At 33.9% G+C, this 24,586-nt stretch overlaps 1 protein-coding gene across 1 annotated transcript; it reads right to left on the bottom strand.

The window, feature by feature from the left end:
* Positions 1-19,869: 19,869 nt before the first annotated feature.
* On the bottom strand, positions 19,870-20,698 carry LOC131803292 (pinin-like). The gene has a single exon (XM_059124372.1). It carries the CDS (start codon positions 20,619-20,621, stop codon positions 19,980-19,982), a length of 642 nt encoding a protein of 213 aa, XP_058980355.1. The 5' UTR covers positions 20,622-20,698; the 3' UTR covers positions 19,870-19,979.
* Between the last annotated feature and the right edge of the window lie 3,888 nt (positions 20,699-24,586).

Genomic DNA, 24,586 nt, shown 5'->3' with positions numbered 1-24,586 from the left:
GGTACCCATGGTATCTGGATCCACCGAATCACATTGACGACCCACGAGGACGACATGTTTTGATCTCAGCTCAGAGTTGTTGGTATCCAGAACGTTTTCAATATTACTTTCTAAAACCATTGAGATTCAGGAAGACTGGCCTGTTTTTCCACCATCAGTCTCATCGACTGGATTGCGGATAGCCATAATGTCCGCTTGCTAATATATGTAAATCAACTTTTCTGTTTAAAAATTCCTTAAGATAACACCGTGGAAATTCATCCAACATGTTTAATTCAGCTAACTATAACTTCAATCACTCCATAGCCGAATTCAATAATTTTTGCATAAATATTTTCGAAGAAACCACAAATTCACAAACAAATCCGAATGGGTCATAGATTGAAATGTTCAAAGAGAGCATCTTACGTTTTGTAGGAATCTTTGAAAAGCCTAAAATGGATTTATCAACTTTATGTAAACTCAAGCGGAAGCCGAAAACATCTGGATTTGGCAACCAGTGTATGCTAAAATCCTTTAAGCACAATTTTTATTAAAAAAACTCACCACGGTTTTCCACAATATTGAGTTACTCTATTGGATTTTGAAATAATATTTCTCAACACAAAACCTCCAACACTAGCATGCGGTGACTCTATCACAAACATATTGGCATTCATATTTTTCACATATTGGGCTATAGTTGGCGAACAAGTTGCCCAAATATCTTACATTGCAAAGTATAAGTGTCCACTCTTTTATTTTTATCTCCTTCTCAAAAGAAATCGTTGGCAATCTTGATCTTCTTTGACGATTTAGACTTGATGGAGCATTCCTTTTATATCCCCACAGACGGCTATTGGAACTCCACGAAATTTAAAAATAGTTGAAATTAAGGAATTGTTTATGTCTGGTCCACTTGAAAGGCACATATTCAACAACACATTCATCACTTCGGCTGCAGCATCAAACAAACAATCCTAATTCCTTCTAGGTTCGCATTATTAACAAATGGGGCGGATAAAAAACGCGTTGTGGACTTAAAGGTAATTCGTTCACATCAACTTTTCTGCAAGAGCACTTTGATATGTAGTCATTTATTTTCTCACAATATGCCCTGCCATAATCCCTATACCGGTCCATTTTATTTTCCACACTGCATCATCCAGTTCATTCGTTGCAATAACTTTTCGGTTCTATCTGCTGGAATTGTTGTTTATGACCCGAAGAAAGTTGCAACCAAAGACCGCGCTTCTCATATAAAAATGTGTGCCCCATTTTACTTTTTTCCGGATGTTGGGACATAAACAACAACGCCCAATCTTGTTGTGGTTAAAATTGATCCAGCGCCAAAAAGGCAGCGGGCACATTTAGCAGTGGATCTGTTAAAAAAGAAATGGGGTAAACTAATGATTGGTTTCACATTCGTGCAGTTACAAATTTTTTTCGACACATCAACATTATTTGTTACCCATTTTTCCAAACTACATGATTGAATGGGTAATGACAAATTTCGGAGTGATATATACATTTTTCATCACATATCTTCAGTCTTCTCTTCTCATACCACTTATTATTAGATCCACTACTTCAGAATCTTCCGTCATTGAATGCTTATTTAACCACTGCACTATGGGTTTTTTTACGTTTATTTTGGCATAAACTCTAATTTCAAAGCTATTGAATTGAAATTTGGTTTGTATGCATTTTTTATGCTTCCAAGATGACCTACCAATTTTCATATGATTTGGGGCACTATTTCATATAGCTGCTATATAGCCGATCTGGCCGATTTCACCCAACTTTTTTGTTTATGAAGCTATTGAAGTGAAATTTGGTTTGTATTAATTTTTTATACCCCAAAGATGACTTACGAATTTTCATATGATTTGGGGCATTATTTCTTATGTAGCTGCTATATAGCCGGTCTGGCCTATTTGACCCAACTTTTTTTATTTATGAAGCTGTTGAAGTGAAATTTGTTTGGTATACATTTTTTATTCTCCCAAGATGACCTACCAATTTTCATATGATTTGGGGCACTATTTCTTATGTAGCTGCTATGTAGCCGATCTGGCCGATTTGACCCAACTTTTTTTTTATGAAGCTATTGAATTGAAATTTGATTTGTATTCATTTTTATGCCCCCAAGATGACCTACGAATTTTCATATGATTTGGGGCACTATTTCATGTAGCTGCTATATAGCCGATCTGGCCGATCGGCTATGATGATTTGGAGAAACATACTGCTCATTCATTACAATAATTATACTTTTGCTAAGCCATTTTGAATGTTTAGTTTTAAATCGCTCTAGTTTACGGATGCACATTGGCAAATGCTTTTTTATATAATTAACAAAATCTTTCACTTGTTTTGATATCAAACGCATTTGGTCTTCATTTAAACTGATATTATTGATATTCTGTAACACATATTTCACAAGTGCATCTTCTGAGCGATTGTTGCTTCTCCAAATTTCAATAAGCGCTGCATGGACAAACACATGTTTATCTGCAAAACACGTGTTGGCACAAAATAGAACAAAAAAGGCTAGTTACTCATTAATTAACACACTTTTGTTAATAACTTGGCATTTATACCGTTTTGCAATGCTTTGCCATTCACAAGTTACACTCCACGGAACACAACTACAATTTATAGATTTTATATAAAGCTATACATAAACGAAACAATTCACAGTATTACAACAACAGACAATTATGACAAAAAGGGCACCTCGTCTTAATTTTACATACCTGCACTAACGTTTTCCATAATTACACATTTTATTTTTTTCAATTTTGTCAAATCAGAAGCACTTGAACTTAGCTGATCTTTACCGCCAGTTGTACCAAAACAAAGTGACTTTCAAAGAGCTGACTTTAAAAGCTCGCCAGCAAAAAAGGGTTGCCACCCGTATTGATATTAAACATTTTTTTTTTCTAATATGGGTATCTACATTTAGGAAATCAGTTAAATTTCAAAATATGAAACCAAAAAAAAATGACTTTATGCCAAAAAAATCATGCTTTTTACCCATAGTGCACTGTAGGGATAATTGTGTCTTGTTCCCGTTGAGTTTCAGGTCTTTGGCAATTCCCCTGTCTAGCATTGTTACATTTGCACCGTCATCTATGAAGGCATATGTGGTAATTATTTTACCTTTAGTGTACATCTAATGTTAAAACTGTTTACATTTTGTAATTGACCTACAGACCCCGTCGCACATAACACAATTATTGATGGCGACACAAGCATTATTGTGGCTGGGCTGTGTTGGTTGGCGGCGATTAGTGTTAGCAACTCGTCGTAATGTTTGCAACCATGCCCTGAAATCTAAAATAGAAGGCGATTCATTTAAATAAAGACATGGGGTGAAACCATCCCATTTGTCGGTTTATTGGTAATTTTGCCATGAGTTCACTCAGTGAAGATAGGTTGTGTTAAGTAAGTTCTCCTCCTGCGTTTTTGTTTTAAAAATTATGCTATATTTCATGGCGAAATTTATTAGGACATTCAAATCGTCATTAGGTAATGAGCTGCTTGGCAGAGCTTCCCAATAAAAGTTCAACTGTCTCTCGGGCTTTGCCTTTTAAAGCGTCTCTTAACGTCATAATATTCTGCAGGTTGCTGTACATAAACTCATTTGTGGTGCTGCAAAAGTACTCGGAAAATGTTGGACATTCTTCTGACAGCCCTGAAAATATTGGAAGATGATAAATTTCTTTTTAATTCGACGTAATTAGCGGTTTCCCTGTGTTGGCATGTATTGCATTACGGAAAAGCAAGAAAATCAGCGTTTGCGGTTTAAATTTTTTGCAAAGTAATTAAATAATGTGGTATTAAATAATTTCTATAGCAATGGGTAAGATCAAATCTGTACATACATATACACAAATAAAATTGTTAACGACAACCATTTTACTGGCTTCGTAAAATAATATAATTATATAATGTATTAATGAACAATAAAGTCCTTGTGACAAAATAAAAAAATTAAAATTAAAGATTTTAAAGACTTTTTGGTGTGAAAGGTAAACATTTTTCCATTATTTTTTCGAAAAAGGAAAAAAATAATATATAAAAGCTTGAAGGTCTGAACATTTAGTACATTTCCGTCCATCTGAATCTACCACCTATGATAATTCTATATAAACTGTTTGGTACCAAAATAAAATTTTAATTGTCTCAATAATTTAAGTGTGTAGCCCAGTTATGAATAAATGTTACTTTTCTAGTCAAATATTTAAAAACAAATGTAAAGCTAGAATAAACTTAATCATTTAATCATTTAAAGCTACAACATTTATATTAAGCATTTGCATTACATACTTTAAGGCGCTTCACACAATTTGTATAACAATTTGGTATAGTATTAATAAATTCATAGTATAAGTGTAATATAAAAGTTATATTTGTATATATATGTAAAATTGTAGTATTTTACTAGTGACATTGTCGCCAGTACAAGTGCAAAAGTATACCTAACCAATGTAATTTCCTATAGATATTTAACATAGGCATGTCATAGGAAAAATACCAGTAGATTATGGTTATATTGACTAAGTAGTTCTTTTGGGACAATATGGCGACATTTGAACCAAATAGTCACTAGAAAAAGATTAGATCTTTGGAATTTATATGGTGCCATACAATCACTATATTGGGTTTCCAGAGCTATATGTAGACATTGTAGACAAATAAATACTAGAAGACGATGAGTTCTTTTGAGATCATAGGAAAATTCTTGTGATAGAATAAGCATTTAAAAACGTTACATTTTTAATGTATTTATAATTCACAAAAATGAAATAAAGCACAGTTATCTACAAACTATATTTAATTAAATTTAATCCATCTACAAACAGTTTTGTTTTCTCCTGAATGTTGACGATTCTGCAAAGAATTGGCCACAATTGCACCCGAGCTTGCTTTTGAACAGTGACATTCCATCGATATTTATACCAAGTTCGACTTCTTCCTTCTTCCTTTAAAAAACGCGTTGTTTTGATGCGATCTACAAAACAAATGACTTAAAAATGTTATATAAGCATTTTTATATTTCAATACTTTTATATTTTTATTTTCAATAGATTTCAATGACAATGAAAAAACTGTCGACACTGTCATTAGAAATACACTGAATCAATGTCCCTAACCAAACTCTACTCGCAAATTGTTGATATCTGAACTAGTACAATTGTCTATAGAAATTAAGTGGTAACATAAGGTACACATGGTTCTTTGCTCGCAGCAGGGGTTTTTACTAGCGAAGATAACGCTCAGTCTGGACACACTTTCTGTTGTATAACAGTGTATAACAGATATGCGGAAAATAAAAACATAGTTCCGAAATAAAAACGATTTTTGAAGATGCGAAACAAAAATGCCATCTTTTTAAATTTGTAGTTACTTTTGTTTGTACCCGATAAGGAACATAATGCTTGCACTATTTTTAGTTTTTGCACAGTGGGGCTCGATGATAACTTTTGAAAAATCGGAAAAGTCAATGTTTCACTAATTTTCCACGATCGATTTGACCAAGTAATATCGTTTCGGAAATCTCTTGGAACAGTGGGCTATGTAATTTTCGTCCATTAAAAAATAATCGATATGATGACGAAAGTTTTTTTTTTTGAAACACCTCTAAAGTACTTATTTTATTTTTTTATGCTTATAATTATGTTTCTTATCGGGTACAAACAAAAATAACTACAAATTTAAAAAAAAAAATCATTTTTGTTTCGCATTTTCAAGAATGGTTTTTATTTCGCATCTACAAAAATCGTTTTTATTTTCCGCATATATGTTATACATGTTATAACATCTGTTATATAACAGAAAGTGTGTCCAGACTGAGCGTTGTCTTCGCAATTTCCTTGCACACTATTTCTTGCACTGCAGACGACAGTGGAAAATAAATATCCTTTTCGTACAGTCGCCTAAAAAGCTGGTCCAAGTTTAAATTCTTGTTTCATAACAGGACACAGAAAGAAACTGATTTTCTTTATACTTATGTCATATTCCAGTTTTATTATTATTTTTCGTAAAATCCTGTGCCTTTGTCCTAAGGCAGTACTCACCTTTTGGGATCTGGCAATATCTATTTTCATGAACTACCAAATGGGTAGTAATGGCAGAAACCTCGATTGTTTCTTCACATTCATCAAATCTATTCCTATTTCTTTTCTTGGGAACCATTTACCCGTAGGGGTTTATTGAAATTTGGAGATTATTTTATTGCAAACTCTAAGCATTTCACTCTAAGCTGTTCAAGGGATGAAACAGGCATCGAGTACACTATACTTGAGAGATTGTTTCTTAAATTCTTCTTGAACAAAAGTATCATCTCCAATTCTGAGACAAGTCTTTCCAACATTGACCGTTTTAAATTAATATCGTGGAAAATTTCACAACCGCTTTCATAAGGCAATTGTTCCTCATTTCTTTGAATAATGTACGTCTGATTTTGCAAAGTTATAGAAGGTCATGTTTTAAAACATTATTGCTTCTCTGTTGTAGGATGTAAAATATTATTGCTTCTCTGTTGTAACCAGAATCACTTTTTAGCAGGTCCTGACAATAAAATATGGAACTCGTTTAAGATGTCGAACCAATTTTCTTACTAAATTATCCACCTCTACTGGATGAGTTGGTGGATTCGGCTAAATATTTGGTTCTAGATAGTTTTGTCTCAATATGGCCCCGACACTAGTACTGGGATTGGCATTATTTATGGTCCCAAATAGATTCCCAAATTATGGATTAGCATTATCATTGATGTTTGACATAGCTGTCTTTTTGTTGACTTTTGACAATGGCGAGGAAATTGACGTGCGACTTAAATCAAAAGTTAAATATTGCATTTTTTTTGTTCTTCTTTCCCAGATTTTCTTAAGTTTTATTTCCTGTGTTTTTGTTAATCAGACTTTAAATTTTTTTCATTGTTAATTTAAAATTTGATTAATTATTCTATCTACTAGCTAAAAAAACAATAAATACTTGACCCTTTGATCCTAATAAACAAAAAAATTAAACAATTTTAAAGGGGCCTAAATCCCACTAACTCTTGCCAGTCAGTTACATACTCTAAGATCCCAAATATTAAAAAACAAATGTAAAGCTAGAATAAACTTTATGTTAGAGTAGCATTTAAAGCTACTTGTTCAACATTTATGTAAAGCATTTGCATAACATACTTTAAGGCGCTTCACACAATTTGTATAACAATTTAGTATAGTATTAATAAATTCATAGTATAAGTGTAATATAAAAGTTATATTTGTATATATGTGCGTGAAGATAAAAACGACCCTGCAGCGAACATCTTTAGTAAAATTGTAGTATTTTACTAGTGACATTGTCACCAGTACAAGTGCATAAGTATACCTAAATCAATGTAATTTCCTATAGATATTTAACATAGGCATGTCATAGGAAAAATACCAGTAGATTATGGTTATATTGACTAAGTAGTTCTTTTGGGACAATATGGCGACATTTGAACCAAATTGTCAAATATGGTGACGTTTGAACTATATAATCACTATATTGGGTTTCCTGAGCTATATGTAGACATTGTAGACAAATAAATACTAGAAGACGATGAGTTCTTTTGAGATCATAGGAAAATTCTTGTGATAGAATAAGCATTTAAAAACGTTACATTTTTAATGTATTTATAATTCACAAAAATGAAATAAAGCACAGTTATCTACAAACTATATTTAATTAAATTTAATCCATCTACAAACAGTTTTGTTTTCTCCTGAATGTTGACTATTCTGCAAAGAATTGGCCACAATTGCACCCGAGCTTGCTTTTGAACAGTGACATTCCATCGATATTTATACCAAGTTCGACTTCTTCATACTTGTCCAAAATGAGACCAACTTTTCGTAGTTGTGTTTCTATGCCAATATAACAATACATTTCAGGAGCGACATTTCTCGTTAACATATGCTCTGCCCACCTCTAGTGAGCGGGATGTCCAGACCTTCTTCCTTTAAAATTGATAAAAGATTTTCCAAACATTTCTTTGAAAGATTGGTTTCCATGCACCACTTTTTTAGTTTATCCCGCAATGTTAATTTCGAAACTCTAAAATCGTCCATTCTATTTTCACGAAATCATTCACAAAATATCCACCGTCTGCATTGCATCGTATTGCAAACTTCTGTTTCTATACAATAACTTTTGTTTTTTAATTAGTCTTTTTTAATTTCTTCTACTCATTTTGTTTATATATTTAAAGCATAATCACCTGTTTAACAATGAAACACAAAAACGAATTATTTGCCGATTTTGATGGGATCTACAAAACAAATTACTTAAAAATGTTATGTACGCATTTTTATATTTCAATACTTTTATATTTTTATTTTCAATAGATTTCATTGACAATGAAAAACTGTCGACACTGTCATTAGAAATACACTGAATCAATGTCCCCAACCAAACTCTACTCGCAAATTGTTGATATCTGAACTAGTACAATTGTCTATAGAAATAAAGTTGTAACATAAGGTACACTCGATTCTTTGCTCGCAGCAGGGGTTTTTACTAGCAAAGATAACGCTCAGTCTGGACACACTTTCTGTTGTATAACAGTGTATAACAGATATGCGGAAAATAAAAACATAGTTCCGAAATAAAAACGATTTTTGAAGATGCGAAACAAAAATGTCATATTTTTTAAATTTGTAGTTACTTTTGTTTGTACCCGATAAGGAACATAATGCTTGCACTATTTTTAGTTTTTGCACAGTGGGGCTCGATGATAACTTTTGAAAAATCGGAAAAGTCAATGTTTCACTAATTTTCCACGATCGATTTGACCAAGTAATATCGTTTCGGAAATCTCTTGGAACAGTCCATTAAAAAATAATCGATATGATGACGAAAGTTTTTTTTTTGAAACACCTCTAAAGTACTTATTTTATTTTTTTATGCTTATAATTATGTTTCTTATCGGGTACAAACAAAAATAACTACAAATTTAAAAAAAAAAATCATTTTTGTTTCGCATTTTCAAGAATGGTTTTTATTTCGCATCTACAAAAATCGTTTTTATTTTCCGCATATATGTTATACATGTTATAACATCTGTTATATAACAGAAAGTGTGTCCAGACTGAGCGTTGTCTTCGCTAGTTGAAATCGTTTTATCTTCACGCACATCAATTTCCTTGCACACTATTTCTTGCACTGCAGACGACAGTGGAAAATAAATATCCTTTTCGTACAGTCGCCTAAAAAGCTGGTCCAAGTTTAAATTCTTATTTCATAACAGGACACAGAAAGAAACTGATTTTCTTTATACTTATGTCATATTCCAGTTTTATTATTATTTTTCGTAAAATCCTGTGCCTTTGTCCTAAGGCAGTACTCACCTTTTGGGATCTGGCAATATCTATTTTCATGAACTACCAAATGGGTAGTAATGGCAGAAACCTCGATTGTTTCTTCACATTCATCAAATCTATTCCTATTTCTTTTCTTGGGAACCATTTACCCGTAGGGGTTTATTGAAATTTGGAGATTATTATATAAGCTGTTCAAGGGATGAAACAGGCATCGAGTACACTATACTTGAGAGATTGTTTCTTAAATTCTTCTTGAACAAAAGTATCATCTCCAATTCTGAGACAAGTCTTTCCAACATTGACCGTTTTAAATTAATATCGTGGAAAATTTCACAACCGCTTTCATAAGGCAATTGTTCCTCATTTCTTTGAATAATGTACGTCTGATTTTGCAAAGTTATAGAAGGTCATGTTTTAAAACATTATTGCTTCTCTGTTGTAGGATGTAAAATATTATTGCTTCTCTGTTGTAACCAGAATCACTTTTTAGCAGGTCCTGACAATAAAATATGGAACTCGTTTAAGATGTCGAACCAATTTTCTTACTAAATTATCCACCTCTACTGGATGAGTTGGTGGATTCGGCTAAATATTTGGTTCTAGATAGTTTTGTCTCAATATGGCCCCGACACTAGTACTGGGATTGGCATTATTTATGGTCCCAAATAGATTCCCAAATTATGGATTAGCATTATCATTGATGTTTGACATAGCTGTCTTTTGTTGACTTTTGACAATGGCGAGGAAATTGACGTGCGACTTAAATCAAAAGTTAAATATCGCATTTTTTTTGTTCTTCTTTCCCAGATTTTCTTAAGTTTTATTTCCTGTGTTTTTGTTAATCAGACTTTAAATTTTTTTCATTGTTAATTTAAAACATAGATGCCCAATGTAATAGTGTTGGTGAGAGCGACAAAATAACACTGGAAGAAAAGATTTTTCTATTCATTTTATTTAGTCGTCAACGGGATAGCGACGAAAGCATATGTGTGGCGGGTGTCGTCATTTTTTTTTTCTTTTTCTATGAAATGTAAAATTAATGAATATACATGTTTTAGTAATACTCTTGATAAATGCATTTATTTAAGTAGTTTCAAAATGTTTTTTTTAATTATATTTCTTATTTTTTTTAATGTCTTATAACATATAAAACATTGCATATCATCAAAAGCATTTTGTATCATAAAATACTTTTCAAATGACATCATTGACATATCGCAATAATTTTCAGTTTATGTGTTCACTAACAGCAGTCTCGATTACGATTAAATGTTAATATTACACAGAACTTCTGCCTGTGTAGCTTGTCTCTCCCACTCATATTTCTGCTTTCCTATTGGTTGATTGGCGATCAAACAAAAGAGCGTTAGAATACGTGTGAGTTGAAATTGCTGAAATCAGCCACTACTGGGCATCTATGATTTAAAATTTGATTAATTATTCTATCTACTACATATATTAAATGTACTAGCTAAAAAAACAATAAATACTTGACCCTTTGATCCTAATAAACAAAAAAATTAAACAATTTTAAAGGGGCCTAAATCCCACTAACTCTTGCCAGTCAGTTACATACTCTAAGATCCCAAATATTAAAAAACAAATGTAAAGCTAGAATAAACTTTATGTTAGAGTAGCATTTAAAGCTACTTGTTCAACATTTATGTAAAGCATTTGCATAACATACTTTAAGGCGCTTCACACAATTTGTATAACAATTTAGTATAGTATTAATAAATTCATAGTATAAGTGTAATATAAAAGTTATATTTGTATATATGTGCGTGAAGATAAAAACGACCCTGCAGCGAACATCTTTAGTAAAATTGTAGTATTTTACTAGTGACATTGTCACCAGTACAAGTGCATAAGTATACCTAAATCAATGTAATTTCCTATAGATATTTAACATAGGCATGTCATAGGAAAAATACCAGTAGATTATGGTTATATTGACTAAGTAGTTCTTTTGGGACAATATGGCGACATTTGAACCAAATAGTCAAATATGGTGACGTTTGAACTATATAATCACTATATTGGGTTTCCTGAGCTATATGTAGACATTGTAGACAAATAAATACTAGAAGACGATGAGTTCTTTTGAGATCATAGGAAAATTCTTGTGATAGAATAAGCATTTAAAAACGTTACATTTTAATGTATTTATAATTCACAAAAATGAAATAAAGCACAGTTATCTACAAACTATATTTAATTAAATTTAATCCATCTACAAACAGTTTTGTTTTCTCCTGAATGTTGACTATTCTGCAAAGAATTGGCCACAATTGCACCCGAGCTTGCTTTTGAACAGTGACATTCCATCGATATTTATACCAAGTTCGACTTCTTCATACTTGTCCAAAATGAGACCAACTTTTCGTAGTTGTGTTTCTATGCCAATATAACAATACATTTCAGGAGCGACATTTCTCGTTAACATATGCTCTGCCCACCTCTAGTGAGCGGGATGTCCAGACCTTCTTCCTTTAAAATTGATAAAAGATTTTCCAAACATTTCTTTGAAAGATTGGTTTCCATGCACCACTTTTTAGTTTATCCCGCAATGTTAATTTCGAAACTCTAAAATCGTCCATTCTATTTTCACGAAATCATTCACAAAATATCCACCGTCTGCATTGCATCGTATTGCAAACTTCTGTTTCTATACAATAACTTTTGTTTTTTAATTAGTCTTTTTTAATTTCTTCTACTCATTTTGTTTATATATTTAAAGCATAATCACCTGTTTAACAATAAAACACAAAAACGAATTATTTGCCGATTTTGATGGGATCTACAAAACAAATTACTTAAAAATGTTATGTACGCATTTTTATATTTCAATACTTTTATATTTTTATTTTCAATAGATTTCATTGACAATGAAAAAACTGTCGACACTGTCATTAGAAATACACTGAATCAATGTCCCCAACCAAACTCTACTCGCAAATTGTTGATATCTGAACTAGTACAATTGTCTATAGAAATAAAGTTGTAACATAAGGTACACTCGATTCTTTGCTCGCAGCAGGGGTTTTTACTAGCAAAGATAACGCTCAGTCTGGACACACTTTCTGTTGTATAACAGTGTATAACAGATATGCGGGAAATAAAAACGATTTTGTAGTTCCGAAATAAAAACGATTTTTGAAGATGCGAAACAAAAATGTCATCTTTTTTAAATTTGTAGTTACTTTTGTTTGTACCCCATAAGGAACATAACGCTTGCACTATTTTTAGTATTTGCACAGTGGGGCTCGATGATAACTTTTGAAAAATCGGAAAAGTCAATTTTTCACTAATTTTCCACGATCGATTTGACCAAGTAATATCGTTTCGGAAATCTCTTGGAACAGTGGGCTATGTAATTTTCGTCCATTAAAAAATAATCGATATGATGACGAAAGTTTTTTTTTTTTTTTTGAAGCACCTTTAAAGTACTTATTTTATTTTTTTATGCTTATAATTATGTTCCTTATCGGGTACAAACAAAAATAAATACAAATTTAAAAAAAATTCATTTTTGTTTCGCATTTTCAAGAATTGTTTTTATTTCGCATCTACAAAAATCGTTTTTTTTTTCCGCATATATGTTATACATGTTATAACATCTGTTATATAACAGAAAGTGTGTCCAGACTGAGCGTTGTCTTCGCTAGTTGAAATCGTTTTATCTTCACGCACATCAATTTCCTTGCACACTATTTCTTGCACTGCAGACGACAGTGGAAAATAAATATCCTTAACTGGATTAGCTCCTTGTACCAATTTTATCGCGTGCTTCCACAAATTTGTACAACAGCGAGAAACAGTTTTAAAACATTGTCCAACATATTTTGGTGATCCTCTGACAGAACGTGCGTAGTGCGATTTGCATTATCAGAATCGCCATATTTTTTCCTACGAAATTACATACTGATTTCTTCTATTGGAAACATTTGTGGCTCTATTTCGTACAGTCGCCAAAAAGCTGGTCCAAGTTTAAATTCTTGTTTCACAACAGGACACAGAAACAAAGTGATTTTCTTTATACTTATGTCATATTCTAGTTTTATTATTATTTTTCGTAAAATCCTGTGCCTTTGTCCTGAGGCAGTACTCACCTCTTGGGATCTGGCAATATCTATTTTTATGAACTACCAAATGGGTAGTAATGGCAGAAACCTCGATTGTTTCTTCACATTCATCAAATCTATTCCTATTTCTTTTCTTGGGAACCATTTACCCGTAGGGGTTTATTGAAATTTGGAGATTATTTTATTGCAAACTCTAAGCATTTCACTCTAAGCTGTTCAAGGGATGAAACAGGCATCGAGTACACTATACTTGAGAGATTGTTTCTTAAATTCTTCTTGAACAAAAGTATCATCTCTAATTCTGAGACAGGTCTTTCCAACATTGACCGTTTTGAATTAATATCGTGGAAAATTTCACAAACGCTTTCATAAGGCAATTGTTTCTAATTTCTTTGAATAATGTACGTCTGATTTTGCAAAGTTATAGAAGGTCATGTTTTAAAACATTATTGCTTCTCTCTTGTAGAATGTAAAATATAATTGCTTCTCTGTTGTAACCAGAATCACTTGTTAGCAGGTCCTGACAATAAAATATGGAACTCGTTTAAGATGTCGAACCAATTTTCTTACTACTGGATGAGTTGGTGGATTCGGCTAAATATTTGGTTCTAGATAGTTTTGTCTCAATATGGCCCCGACACTAGTACTGGGATTGGCATTATTTATGGTCCCAAATAGATTACCAAATTATGGATTAGCATTATCATTGTTGTTTGACATAGCTGTCTTTTTGTTGACTTTTGGCAATGGCGAGGAAATTGACGTGCGACTTAAATCAAAAGTTAGTTGTTGTTAGGATTAAGACGAATATAAACATTTTATTTTTACTCAGTTCCATTGTTATGGTTTCCGCCGTTCGCAATAGCATGGCTGAGTGCTACCGGACGCGTCCACAGTTCGCGGATAGTGGGACGCCCGATAGATATTTCGAGCAGCTGCGAATTAAATAAGCAGTCGCAGGCAGCTCAGGGGTTTCTAGGAGGAGAGTCTCAGACTAAATACCCGAGTGCCGAGTGTCAACGGACTGGTCTACGCGCAACTATCCAGTCAACGGACTGGTCTACCGCAACAATCCAGTTAACGGACTGGTCTACGGCAACAATCCAGTTAACGGATTGGCCTACCCTAACGCTGGGGTGTTACGTAAACGGTGCCCAACAGTGTTCTATGGTTTGCAGTCAGGGTACCGACCGTCGCCTCGACGAGTAATAGGCTTAGGTGCCAAGTCCTTACCATGATATGGAGGCTATGTCATGGTGGACCTCGTCACCTCCAATGCCCAAAATTCGTATGGAGAAGAATTTAACAAAAACAAATGCCGACAACACCTCAACCGACTCTTCGGATGCACAGACACAGAACACGGACAAGATTTTAATTGCGGGTGGGGACGAGACGCTGCAGACGTACCGAGACGTAGTAAGCGAAAGCATACAGAGACAGAGTGAACAGCTGTCCGCCCTTCTCGAGAAGACCAAAACCCTAAGGCTTAGCCAGTAGAGTGTACCATCTGGTTTTGGGAATGGTTCACCTCTTTCTGATGAGGAGCTCGACGTCACCGTCATACCCTCATCTAAGAGAGATAAATCAGTCCAGAAAGCTGAAGAGGATGTTCAAACTGGCGCTCAGGTAGGGCCAAACCTCGATGAAGGAGTTTCATCGGAGCATATCGATGCTACCAACCTCCGGGTCAATGAAGGCACAGGATAGATTCGGTTCCGTCTAACGCCGCCGTCGCAGTAGGAAGAAGGAAGCCGCAGTTGCTCAACGTCGTGCAGATTAATCTGCACCATTGCAAGGCAGCCGCGGCTGAGCTTCTCCTGTCCCTCACAAGTTTGAAGTAAACATAGCCCTGGCTAAACAGTAGAGAAGCTGTTCATTGAGCTGGGAAGCAGAGGCAATCTCGCCGTTGGATGTGATGCTAACGTTCACAAATTTCAGTAAGGATACGAACGCAAGAGGTGAGTCCATTTTATTTCTTATTTTAACACATAATCTCAAAATATGTAATAGGGGAAATGAGGCTACTTTCCAAATTAAGAATGGGGAGGTCATTGATCTCACCCTTACTAGCATGGATGAGTCACTCATACTGAGTTGGAAAGTATCCACCGATTCGGATCACCGGAAGACAACATTCCAGTTATCATTAGAGAGATTGCATCAAAAACCGCATAGGAACTCGAGAAAGGCTCGATAGGACAAATTTGCGGAGCACACTGTATGGAAGCTGAGATCTACTGGTAAACTCCCAGTAAACTCCGCTTACCTTCCCCGGCAAAAGGTGCCAACCTGTCTGGTGGTCGAAAGACCTAGCCCAGCTCAGAAAGACAAGCAGGCGCTTTTATAATAGGGCTGGGTACGGACTGGGAGGCTTATAAGTTTGCCTTCAACAGGTACAACAGTGAGATCAAAAAGGTCAAACGACGGTCTTGGGTTTGATTTACTGAGTCCATAGAAGATGTCAACGCAGCCTCCAGATTCCGTAGACCCCAAATCCATTGGATGCATAAAGCGGAATGACGGAAGCTGGACTCACTCTGGTCTAGAGACACTCAATCTGTTAGCCAGTACTCACTTTTCGGACTTCTTCGATGAGGTAAATGACCGATTGTTAGATCGGTTTAGTCAACATCATGGGCGGAGGATGTAAGTCTGACTGAGAGGATTGTAAGCGCTCCCATGATTTTGAGGGCTATAAACTCGTTTAAACCTTTCAAGTCACTAGGGGCACCCCGCAAGGAGGGGTTCTGTCGCCACTACTCTGGCTTTTGGTGATAAATGACATTCTAATCGAACTGGAACTGGAAAGGTCGTGGCTTACGCCGATGTGGTCATGCTGATTGCTAGGAAATTCCCGCAAACTATGTCAGATCTTATGCAGGGAGCTTGGCGTGAACCCATTAAAAACTGAGCTCGAACTCTTCACAAGGAAGCGGAAAATCCCAGACTTTTCGCTACCAATGATTGCTGGTGTTATGCTAAGCCTTTCGTTGGAATCCAAATATCTCGGTACCATCCTAGACCAGAAACTAAGCTGGAAGAGGAGCATCGAGGAGCGAGCGAAGAAGGGCTTAATTGCACTTTATTCCAACAAAAACTCCATAGGAAAAAGCTGGGGACTCAAGCCTTACATAATCAAATGATTATATGAGTCAGTCGTCCGACCAATTCTAACCTATGGGGGCTTGTTTGGTGGTACTCCTTAGGAAAAACCACCTTCAGTAAAAGCAATGATAAAGTCTAAAGAGTTGCATCGCTACAAATTACATGCGCGTTTAGGAGCACACCCCAATCCGCACTAGACACCCTACCCAATTTATTTCACTTCTTCCAAGTACTGCATAAGCATTATCTTGGGAAACTTCAACAGAAGTAGAAGGGGATGTAATGTCTACAAAAAGATTTGGTCGATGGACTCCGAAAGGAGATCAAGTCAGAAGACTAAAATGGCTAAGGACGACACGCTGATACACCGTGGATGCAAACCTCTAACTTCTCTACTCTTTATACAGATTCTCGCTTCTTCACCATATTCCCTTTATTCTATTTTCCTATCTTCTTAAATTAGGATGAACACATTGGACCAACCGGGCATCCTTTAACCTAACCTATTTCAATGGTTCCCTGGCGTTAAAAATCCTAATATTGTGTTTTTTATTTGTCTTAAATGACAAATTGACAAAATAGTATATTAATCAAAATTTATTTTTTTTTTACAATTTCAGTTTATAGCGCCATAAAGATGTTTCGGCTCTAGTTTCACAGTTGTTTGGCCAGAGTTTTTTTGTTTGGTGGCTGTCTTTGACGAGACTTCTGTTTTTGTTGCACAATAAAATAAATTAAACGAGCCACACCAAACACAATAAAACAAAACAATGCTTTTGGCATTATCTTGAAAGAAATCAGTTACACTTTTTACGGAAGAATGCCTGTTACACACAACAAAATCAGGACTAATCTCACCTTTTATAGGGACAAAACCAAAGCTGATTTTCCCTCTTTTCTTATGTTTTCCCGGATTTTTCCTATTTATTTTTATGCTTTAAGCATAAGCTCCACACCAGAGTTTTATTTTCTTATCTAAGGCAATAGTTTTTATTTTTATTGTAATTTTGAGTCTAACTTATATAAATTTGAAAACTTTGTCGCATTATATTTTAGCTAACAATATCTAGAATTAAAAAATGTCAAAAATCAAACATTTTCATACATTAAATTGTTAAAACTTAAGAAACAAATATAAAAATATGAATTTTAGAGTGTGCAAGAGTATTATTAGAGTAATATTAGAAACAAGGAGTCGTTAAATAATAACACCAACTCCACCAAAGAATTTTTTGAAAGTGCTATGATCGACACAATGGGACAAAGTCTAATTCACAGAATTAATATTCTGTAATAATCATGTGCGATTTAACGAAATATTTAGTGATGGTACTAATGTCAAGAAAGTCTGCTATGAACATAGCGAAAACCAACATGAAATATTTTATTTTGATATATAGGCCCAATGAATACTGTAAAGGCAGATATGTACTGAATATATGAACCAGACATCCATAGATCTATGCCAACTAACGAAAATTGAAAAATTAAATTATACTCCACACCATTATGAGACACTAAAAATCTCCGTGGGAAATCCGATTCAGCAAAAATTACAATAAATGATTTTGTATTAGTCACAATTTAAGTAGGCACAAATTTGATCCGTTTTATAAAGGACCATATAAAGTTGTTTGTATTGACAATAACAGTAATTTAAGACGGAAATAGAAACCCCTTTAAGGTGAATAGGCGCCGAACAGAAATGTATATTTAGCAATTATTGTTTATTGTTGCAAATTGACTAAAATTTCTGAATAGGTTTTTGTACAATTTTTAATACAATGTTAGTATAAACAAGTATAAAAGCTGTACATTCGGCCATGCCGAACTTTGAATACCCTCTAGAATATGGAACGAGTTTGGCAATTTTCAAAAACATAAGATCCGTTAAAAATTCTTTTCAAATCTTACAACTACCGAGTGTAGCCGTTATATTAGGGTCTATACGACGACATGCACCTGCATAGGTAACTTTTGTCATAAGCCATTACAATATTCAAATGCTAAACTTGAAAAAAAAAAAAAAATCGGGGAATAATATAGCTAAAATCACAAAGTACCGAATATAAGAAGGTACCGTTATGTTTGGGATATACGAAGACATGAACCAGCACAGGCTGTCATAGGCTGTAGTATCCATTACAAACTTCAAATACCAAATTAAATAATTTCCGATGAATAATGTCGCTAAAATCATTAAAATGCACAGACAATTGTCTGTCTTAGGCTGTAGTATCCATTTTGAACTTCAACCAAATTTGAAACAATCCCGATGAATATTGTCGCTAAAATCATCAGAATACCAAATATCGGGAGGTACCGTATATACCAAAAACGTAGACCTACATGGCCCATTTTCAATACCAAAAGTCCTGCAGACATAATATACATTTGAGTAAAACTTTATCAATCTACTTCGATTCGTTCGGAAGCTAGAGTGATTTCCACAGACAGACATACGGAAGGACATCGCTAAATCGACATATAATTTTATGCTGATCAAGAATATATATATACTTTGTGGGGTCTAATAAAATGTATATTTCGAGATGTTACAAAAGGAATGACAAACTTAATATACCCTCCACTCACCAAAACTTTTTGGAGGGTATAAATATATTTGCAAATATTTATACACAATTATTCGATATAGTCTCTGTTCCAGAGCTGCTAGTTTTTACCACAATAACCGATCCTTTCTTTACGATATCGGACAAAATGGCAAAACTAGTAGATTCCTGCAGTGTTTGAAACAGAGCAATAGTTTACTACTATTTGGAATAATTATGTTTGATGATTATGATGCTTTAGGGAATCAAATATAAAATATATAGAAATGATTGTTTGTAACTAAAAATATATAATGAAATTAATATCATAAGTGTGTGTAAAAATTACAATTAATAGAACTATTTAAATTAATTAATAATGTTTAGTTTAATAAAATTAAATAAAAATAAAACTAACAATAACCAATGTCAATGACTTTTCTTCTTTAAAAGGAAAGATGTATTGTGTTTAACTAGCGTAAGACAAAATACCTTCCATTATTTAGTTATCACTCCCACAGTATATAACATTATATTCTTGCTTAGGCACACATTGTCATATATTTTGTATGTATCATTATTTAGTGGTTATATCTTCAGTACGTAACCTAATACTCACGCTTTGTTGAGTTTCGCTAGTAAGCATGATTTGTAATTTATATTAATAAATTTATATTTAAGTTAATCATTTGATCTCAGTTAATAGCCAGTATACAAACCTTATGTGCCAATTCTCCTTACTTCTAAAGAACGTTAGAAAAAAAAACGAAAGGTGAATCCAAATATATGCCATTTAGTCATTTTACAATATGTATTTACATTTTAATTTCGACAACCTTAATTAGCTGCAGGAAGCGAATTAATGAGAAATAGTAAATTTAACGTTTTTATAAACTATTATAATCGTCCATAACTAACTCCGGGTGATGACTGTCTTTCATGACATTTAATTCATCATCAAGAGCACTTCTTCTGTCGCACATTACGGTCGATAAGGCAGTATTACAGTTCTCAAGTAGTTTTTCTGTTTCCGAATTTAAATGTTTTGGTCTGAAATATATGCTAGGAATGGTCTTAGTTTTTATGTATGATTTCAAATATAAGGTTGATGTTTCCCACATTTCGTAATCTTTAACACGACAAATCCTTTCCTCCAAACTTTTTATTTCAATCTGTTTGCACTTTCTGTAGTGGAACAGTGACTGCCTTTCCTTCTTAAGAGACTCACGTTCGTGTACTTCTTGCTCTTCAAGTTTCTTTTCTATTTGTGCTTTCCTTTCTTCCTTTTGTTTTAAACGTGATTCCTCTTGACAAAATTTATTTAATGTTCCTAGCAATGCTCCAAACATTCTGCGATTTCGGGCTATTGACTCAGAATCAGAACATTGCGCTTTAAGAATTTCTTGACGTGTAGGTAGTTCTCGAATAACTCTTGAGTTTAAATGTGGCCTAATTTTTCTTGTTTGCATTAACGGAGGCGAAGATAATCTATTAAACACTGACTTGGAGTCATTGGATCGTTTACTCATGCTTAATACACACTTTTTGAGAATGCCTACGCCATTTCTATTGTTTTCGGGCCTGAAAAAGACAAATAAAAAGGAGTAATTAACAAACAGTTATGAATAAATATTGTAATGCAGATCAAGGCAGAGAGTGTCACATTTATTTTGTGATTGAAATAAAATTCTGTCTTTAAGCCAACCCGCGAAGGGCATCTCTGGCTACGTTGGTGAACCTATAAAAATTATTGCCGAAAAAGATATCATAAAATTGGATATTAGATCTCATTTGGTCTCAAATTGTGTGTGTGACGAGTCAGAGGTGGTAGAACTATATGAGAGCTATACCTTACGGGTGTGCCCAAAAAATATTTTGTGGCATGATAAACTAATAGCAAAATAATTTACCCACAACAAAAGGTTGTGGTCATAAAAGAAAACTTAAGTTGGGCTGTCCTTTTATGCGCTCAATCGTGATGGGGAAAGAACTATACAGCTTGCAGCATGATTTCTAATCGTTACCTTGTAATGAATAATCGATCGCATCAGTAATCGACTAAGTTAGTACACGCGAGTGCAGACGCAAAAGATAAACAATGACGGGCAGGTATATAGTAAAAACTAAAACTAATTTTGTAATATCTTGGTGAAAAAGTTAACAAAAAAGGTATTGCAATAAAAAATAACAATATAGATTTAATTCCATTTCAGGTTTTACTTTTAATGAAGATGCTGCAATTTTCATAAAAATATGACACTGAATAAAAATTGAAGCTAGACTGGGCATTTTTCATTACACCTAAAAACCCATTGACATCATATACCAAGAGGTGCATTTTAATGTCAAAAAGATGGAAGATACACCGTATCGACACTTGTACCGGTGAATGACTTGAATTTTCGGATGTATATTTTTTAACGGCCCAATTACGGTTGTCGTTTCTATAGTCGTCGTCGACTTTATGTGCAAGTCGCTCTCACCATCGCTTCGATTCAAAAATGGTATTACGGTAAGGCATTGAAGCGACATCGACAGTTTAAAATAAAAGTTGGCAACAATTAAAAAAGCGTTGGCAACACTCCTTTGTAATTGACAAAATAAGATAAAAATTTGTTTGTATTTGAATTCTAATTTCGTCTCTTTCGGAAAAATAAAAAATATAGTGAAAAAATGGATATTATAAATGCGTTACATATCTTAAGTTCAAGTGAGGATTAAGTGGAGAATGTATTAGTAGTGCAGCGGCGAGTGCAGCAAACAAACATATTTGCATTGCCTGACTCTTGATTGTGTTGTTCCAAAAGTTTATACTGCTCTTTCAAGAGTTCAATAGATTTTTCTTTCCTTGATGACTTTTTATCATCGAGAAGCTTGGATAGAAGTTACATCAGACTCGTCATCAGCATTGTCCACTGGCTCATTTTCCAGATCAATATCGTCTGTTAAAATTATGTTTTCCGTACTTTTTACTCCAAGTGCACGACCTGGTAGATTCAGTTACTTTTGAAACTGCGTTACATTCGTGAAGGACACTTCCCAAAGCGACAAAGTCATTTGCTTAAAAATACCACCTCCAGTGCTGCTGGCTTCACACTTATTGTGCACAATTGTTTTTTTAGTTTTAAATTTTAAATCTTTCCAAACCTAGAAGAACTTTAGAAAACTAACTAATAAAAACATACAAAAATAATTTTAATTTTAACATACTTTTTGCCAGTCTCTAATCGGTGACCCATTTACATTTAATTTTGAGGCAATGGATTCCAACCTGATTTAAAATTAGCTGGAAAATGACCTTTACTTACCCTTTTTTTCCAAAAATGTTTTTTTTTTTTTTTTTCAATTCGGAAACCAACATTTCGAATTGTTTTGCTGTTCTTATTTTCATGGTCAAATATCAAATACAAAAAAGTTACAATATCAACGTCGACTAAAAAATACAATGTCGGTGACAGATTTTCTTAAAAATCGACTTCACGTCAATCATTTGTCGCTATTGACAAAAGCGACAACCCTATTATCATTATTATTGCCTCGACTTCATTTTGCGACGCCGACGACAACCATAATAGGGCCGATTATTTTGGAGTTCTTAAAACTATATTGCAGATGTGGCAAATATAGGATTGAGGTCCTGATCGGCCTTAGATTGGCAAAAGTTTGACATCTTTAAAAGAGCGAAATATTTACATAAATGCTTCGCCCAAGTCTCGCAAATGATCCACAATCGATAAATATGCCACTAATTTCCCACCCCTACCGACCGAGGGGGAGACCATCCCCATACGTAGGGATCGCGTACACATCTTGATCCGCACCATGATGGGTTACCAGTAAATAATTAAAATCAACACTGACAGGGTCAACCATCGCATAGTTTGAGCGATGTAAGTCAGTATATAAAAATTGATATCTACTAGTTCTAAAAGGAACATTTATTCAAATAGACGAAATAAGAAAATCAGATGGTACAGTACCGCTTAAAATTTTTAACACCATTATACAATTAAACATAATGCGTCTACTTTTTAATGAAGGTAATCGAATTAATTTTAACCTGCTAGTATAAGAGGGCATAACAAAACAAATTTAAACCTCTTAAAGCAAAAAGCAGGAATTGCTTCTGTACGGACTCGATTTTATCGAAATAAAAGGCAATCCTGTTGTGATTAGTGTCAAAAAATTGTGGTGCTCCGTGCTTTTGAAAAAATTATTAGTTATATGTTTTATTAAATTAATTAATCTGGTAAAAAAGTGTATTAAAGTGTTCAATAGTGATTTTGTAACTCAAAGTGATAATTGGTGTAGTGTTTTAAAATCTTGTTTTGTCTTTTAAAGTAATATCAATTTTCAAATTTTGTAGTTGTACATTCTCCTTTTATCCTCTTTCTTTTGTTACATTAGCTAATTAGTTGTTGTAACATATCGTCTTGTTTTGTTTGTCATCTCATAAGAGTTGCCAACATTTAAAAAAGAATAAAATAAACAAATAAAAAAATTCCAGCTACAGATCTAATCTTGAAAAATATAGTTGTAACTTGTGTATTAAAAAAAGAAATAATTATAATTAAAATAAATAATAATTAAAATAAAAAAATGTCGTGCCCTTTTGAATTGTGTAATATTGTTGCAGAGGATGAATTGTGTGTTACCTGTTGGTTTTGTCTTAATCAATGGCATGCAAAATGTGCTAGGATTAATGCAAAAGTTGTAGACACAATTAGAAATAATGTTGGTGTTGTGTGCAATGTAGGAAACTATCTGCAGACTTTTATAATTTTGTAAAGGATTTGCAGTCGGAATTGACATCGATGAAAAAAGATTTTTCCTCCCTATCACTCCGATTCGAGAATTTCTCTACATTGTTTGAGAAATACCAAGAATTAGATGAGTTTGTGTCGTCACCGTCAGTTTCTGGCCAGAAACGCAAATGGGCTGCGAAAAAGGCACCAACTAAGGGAATGCCTAGTCGCAAAGCAATAGTTTCTGTGGAGAACACTGATCCACAACCGGTTTCAGTTAATATCACTGAAACAACTGAGACTGGACGTGAACAGTCGTATGCCAGTGTTGTTACACACCCAGTTCCGGTAGATAACAGCGGTATAGGGTAAAGGGGTAAATAATCCTGAAGTTATGAGTATTGATAGTGAGGTTTCTAAGAAAACCTCACAATCTACTCGTAACATACAGGAATTATCACTTCCTTCACTTATCACTAGTGATCGTCCCGAGACTGCTACTGGCAAAACTCAACCTGTCCAAAGATCATTATCTATGGCTCCCGCCATGAAAATGATATTTGCAACAAGGTTTGCGCCAGAAACAACGGCCGATGACATAATCTATTATATAAAATCAAAAATTGAAGGAGATTACTTTTTGAGATGTTATAAGCTCCGATCTGCATTTTCTGAAAGTAGATCTTCTTTCAAAATCGTTGTGCCTGAAAATATTTGTGTACAGTTGATTTTAAAAGAATTTTGGCCTG

Source organism: Musca domestica, unplaced genomic scaffold (assembly GCF_030504385.1).
Source record: "Musca domestica strain aabys unplaced genomic scaffold, Musca_domestica.polishedcontigs.V.1.1 282, whole genome shotgun sequence".
NCBI classification, from domain to species: Eukaryota; Metazoa; Arthropoda; class Insecta; order Diptera; family Muscidae; genus Musca; species Musca domestica.
The sequence above is the reverse complement of the archived record's forward strand: the minus strand, read 5'-3'. Positions and strand labels throughout refer to the sequence as shown.

Bases quoted from the DNA above. Each gene is read 5' to 3' on its own strand.
- LOC131803292 (XM_059124372.1), bottom strand. From the start codon at position 20,621: ATGAGTAAACGATCCAATGACTCCAAGTCAGTGTTTAATAGATTATCT.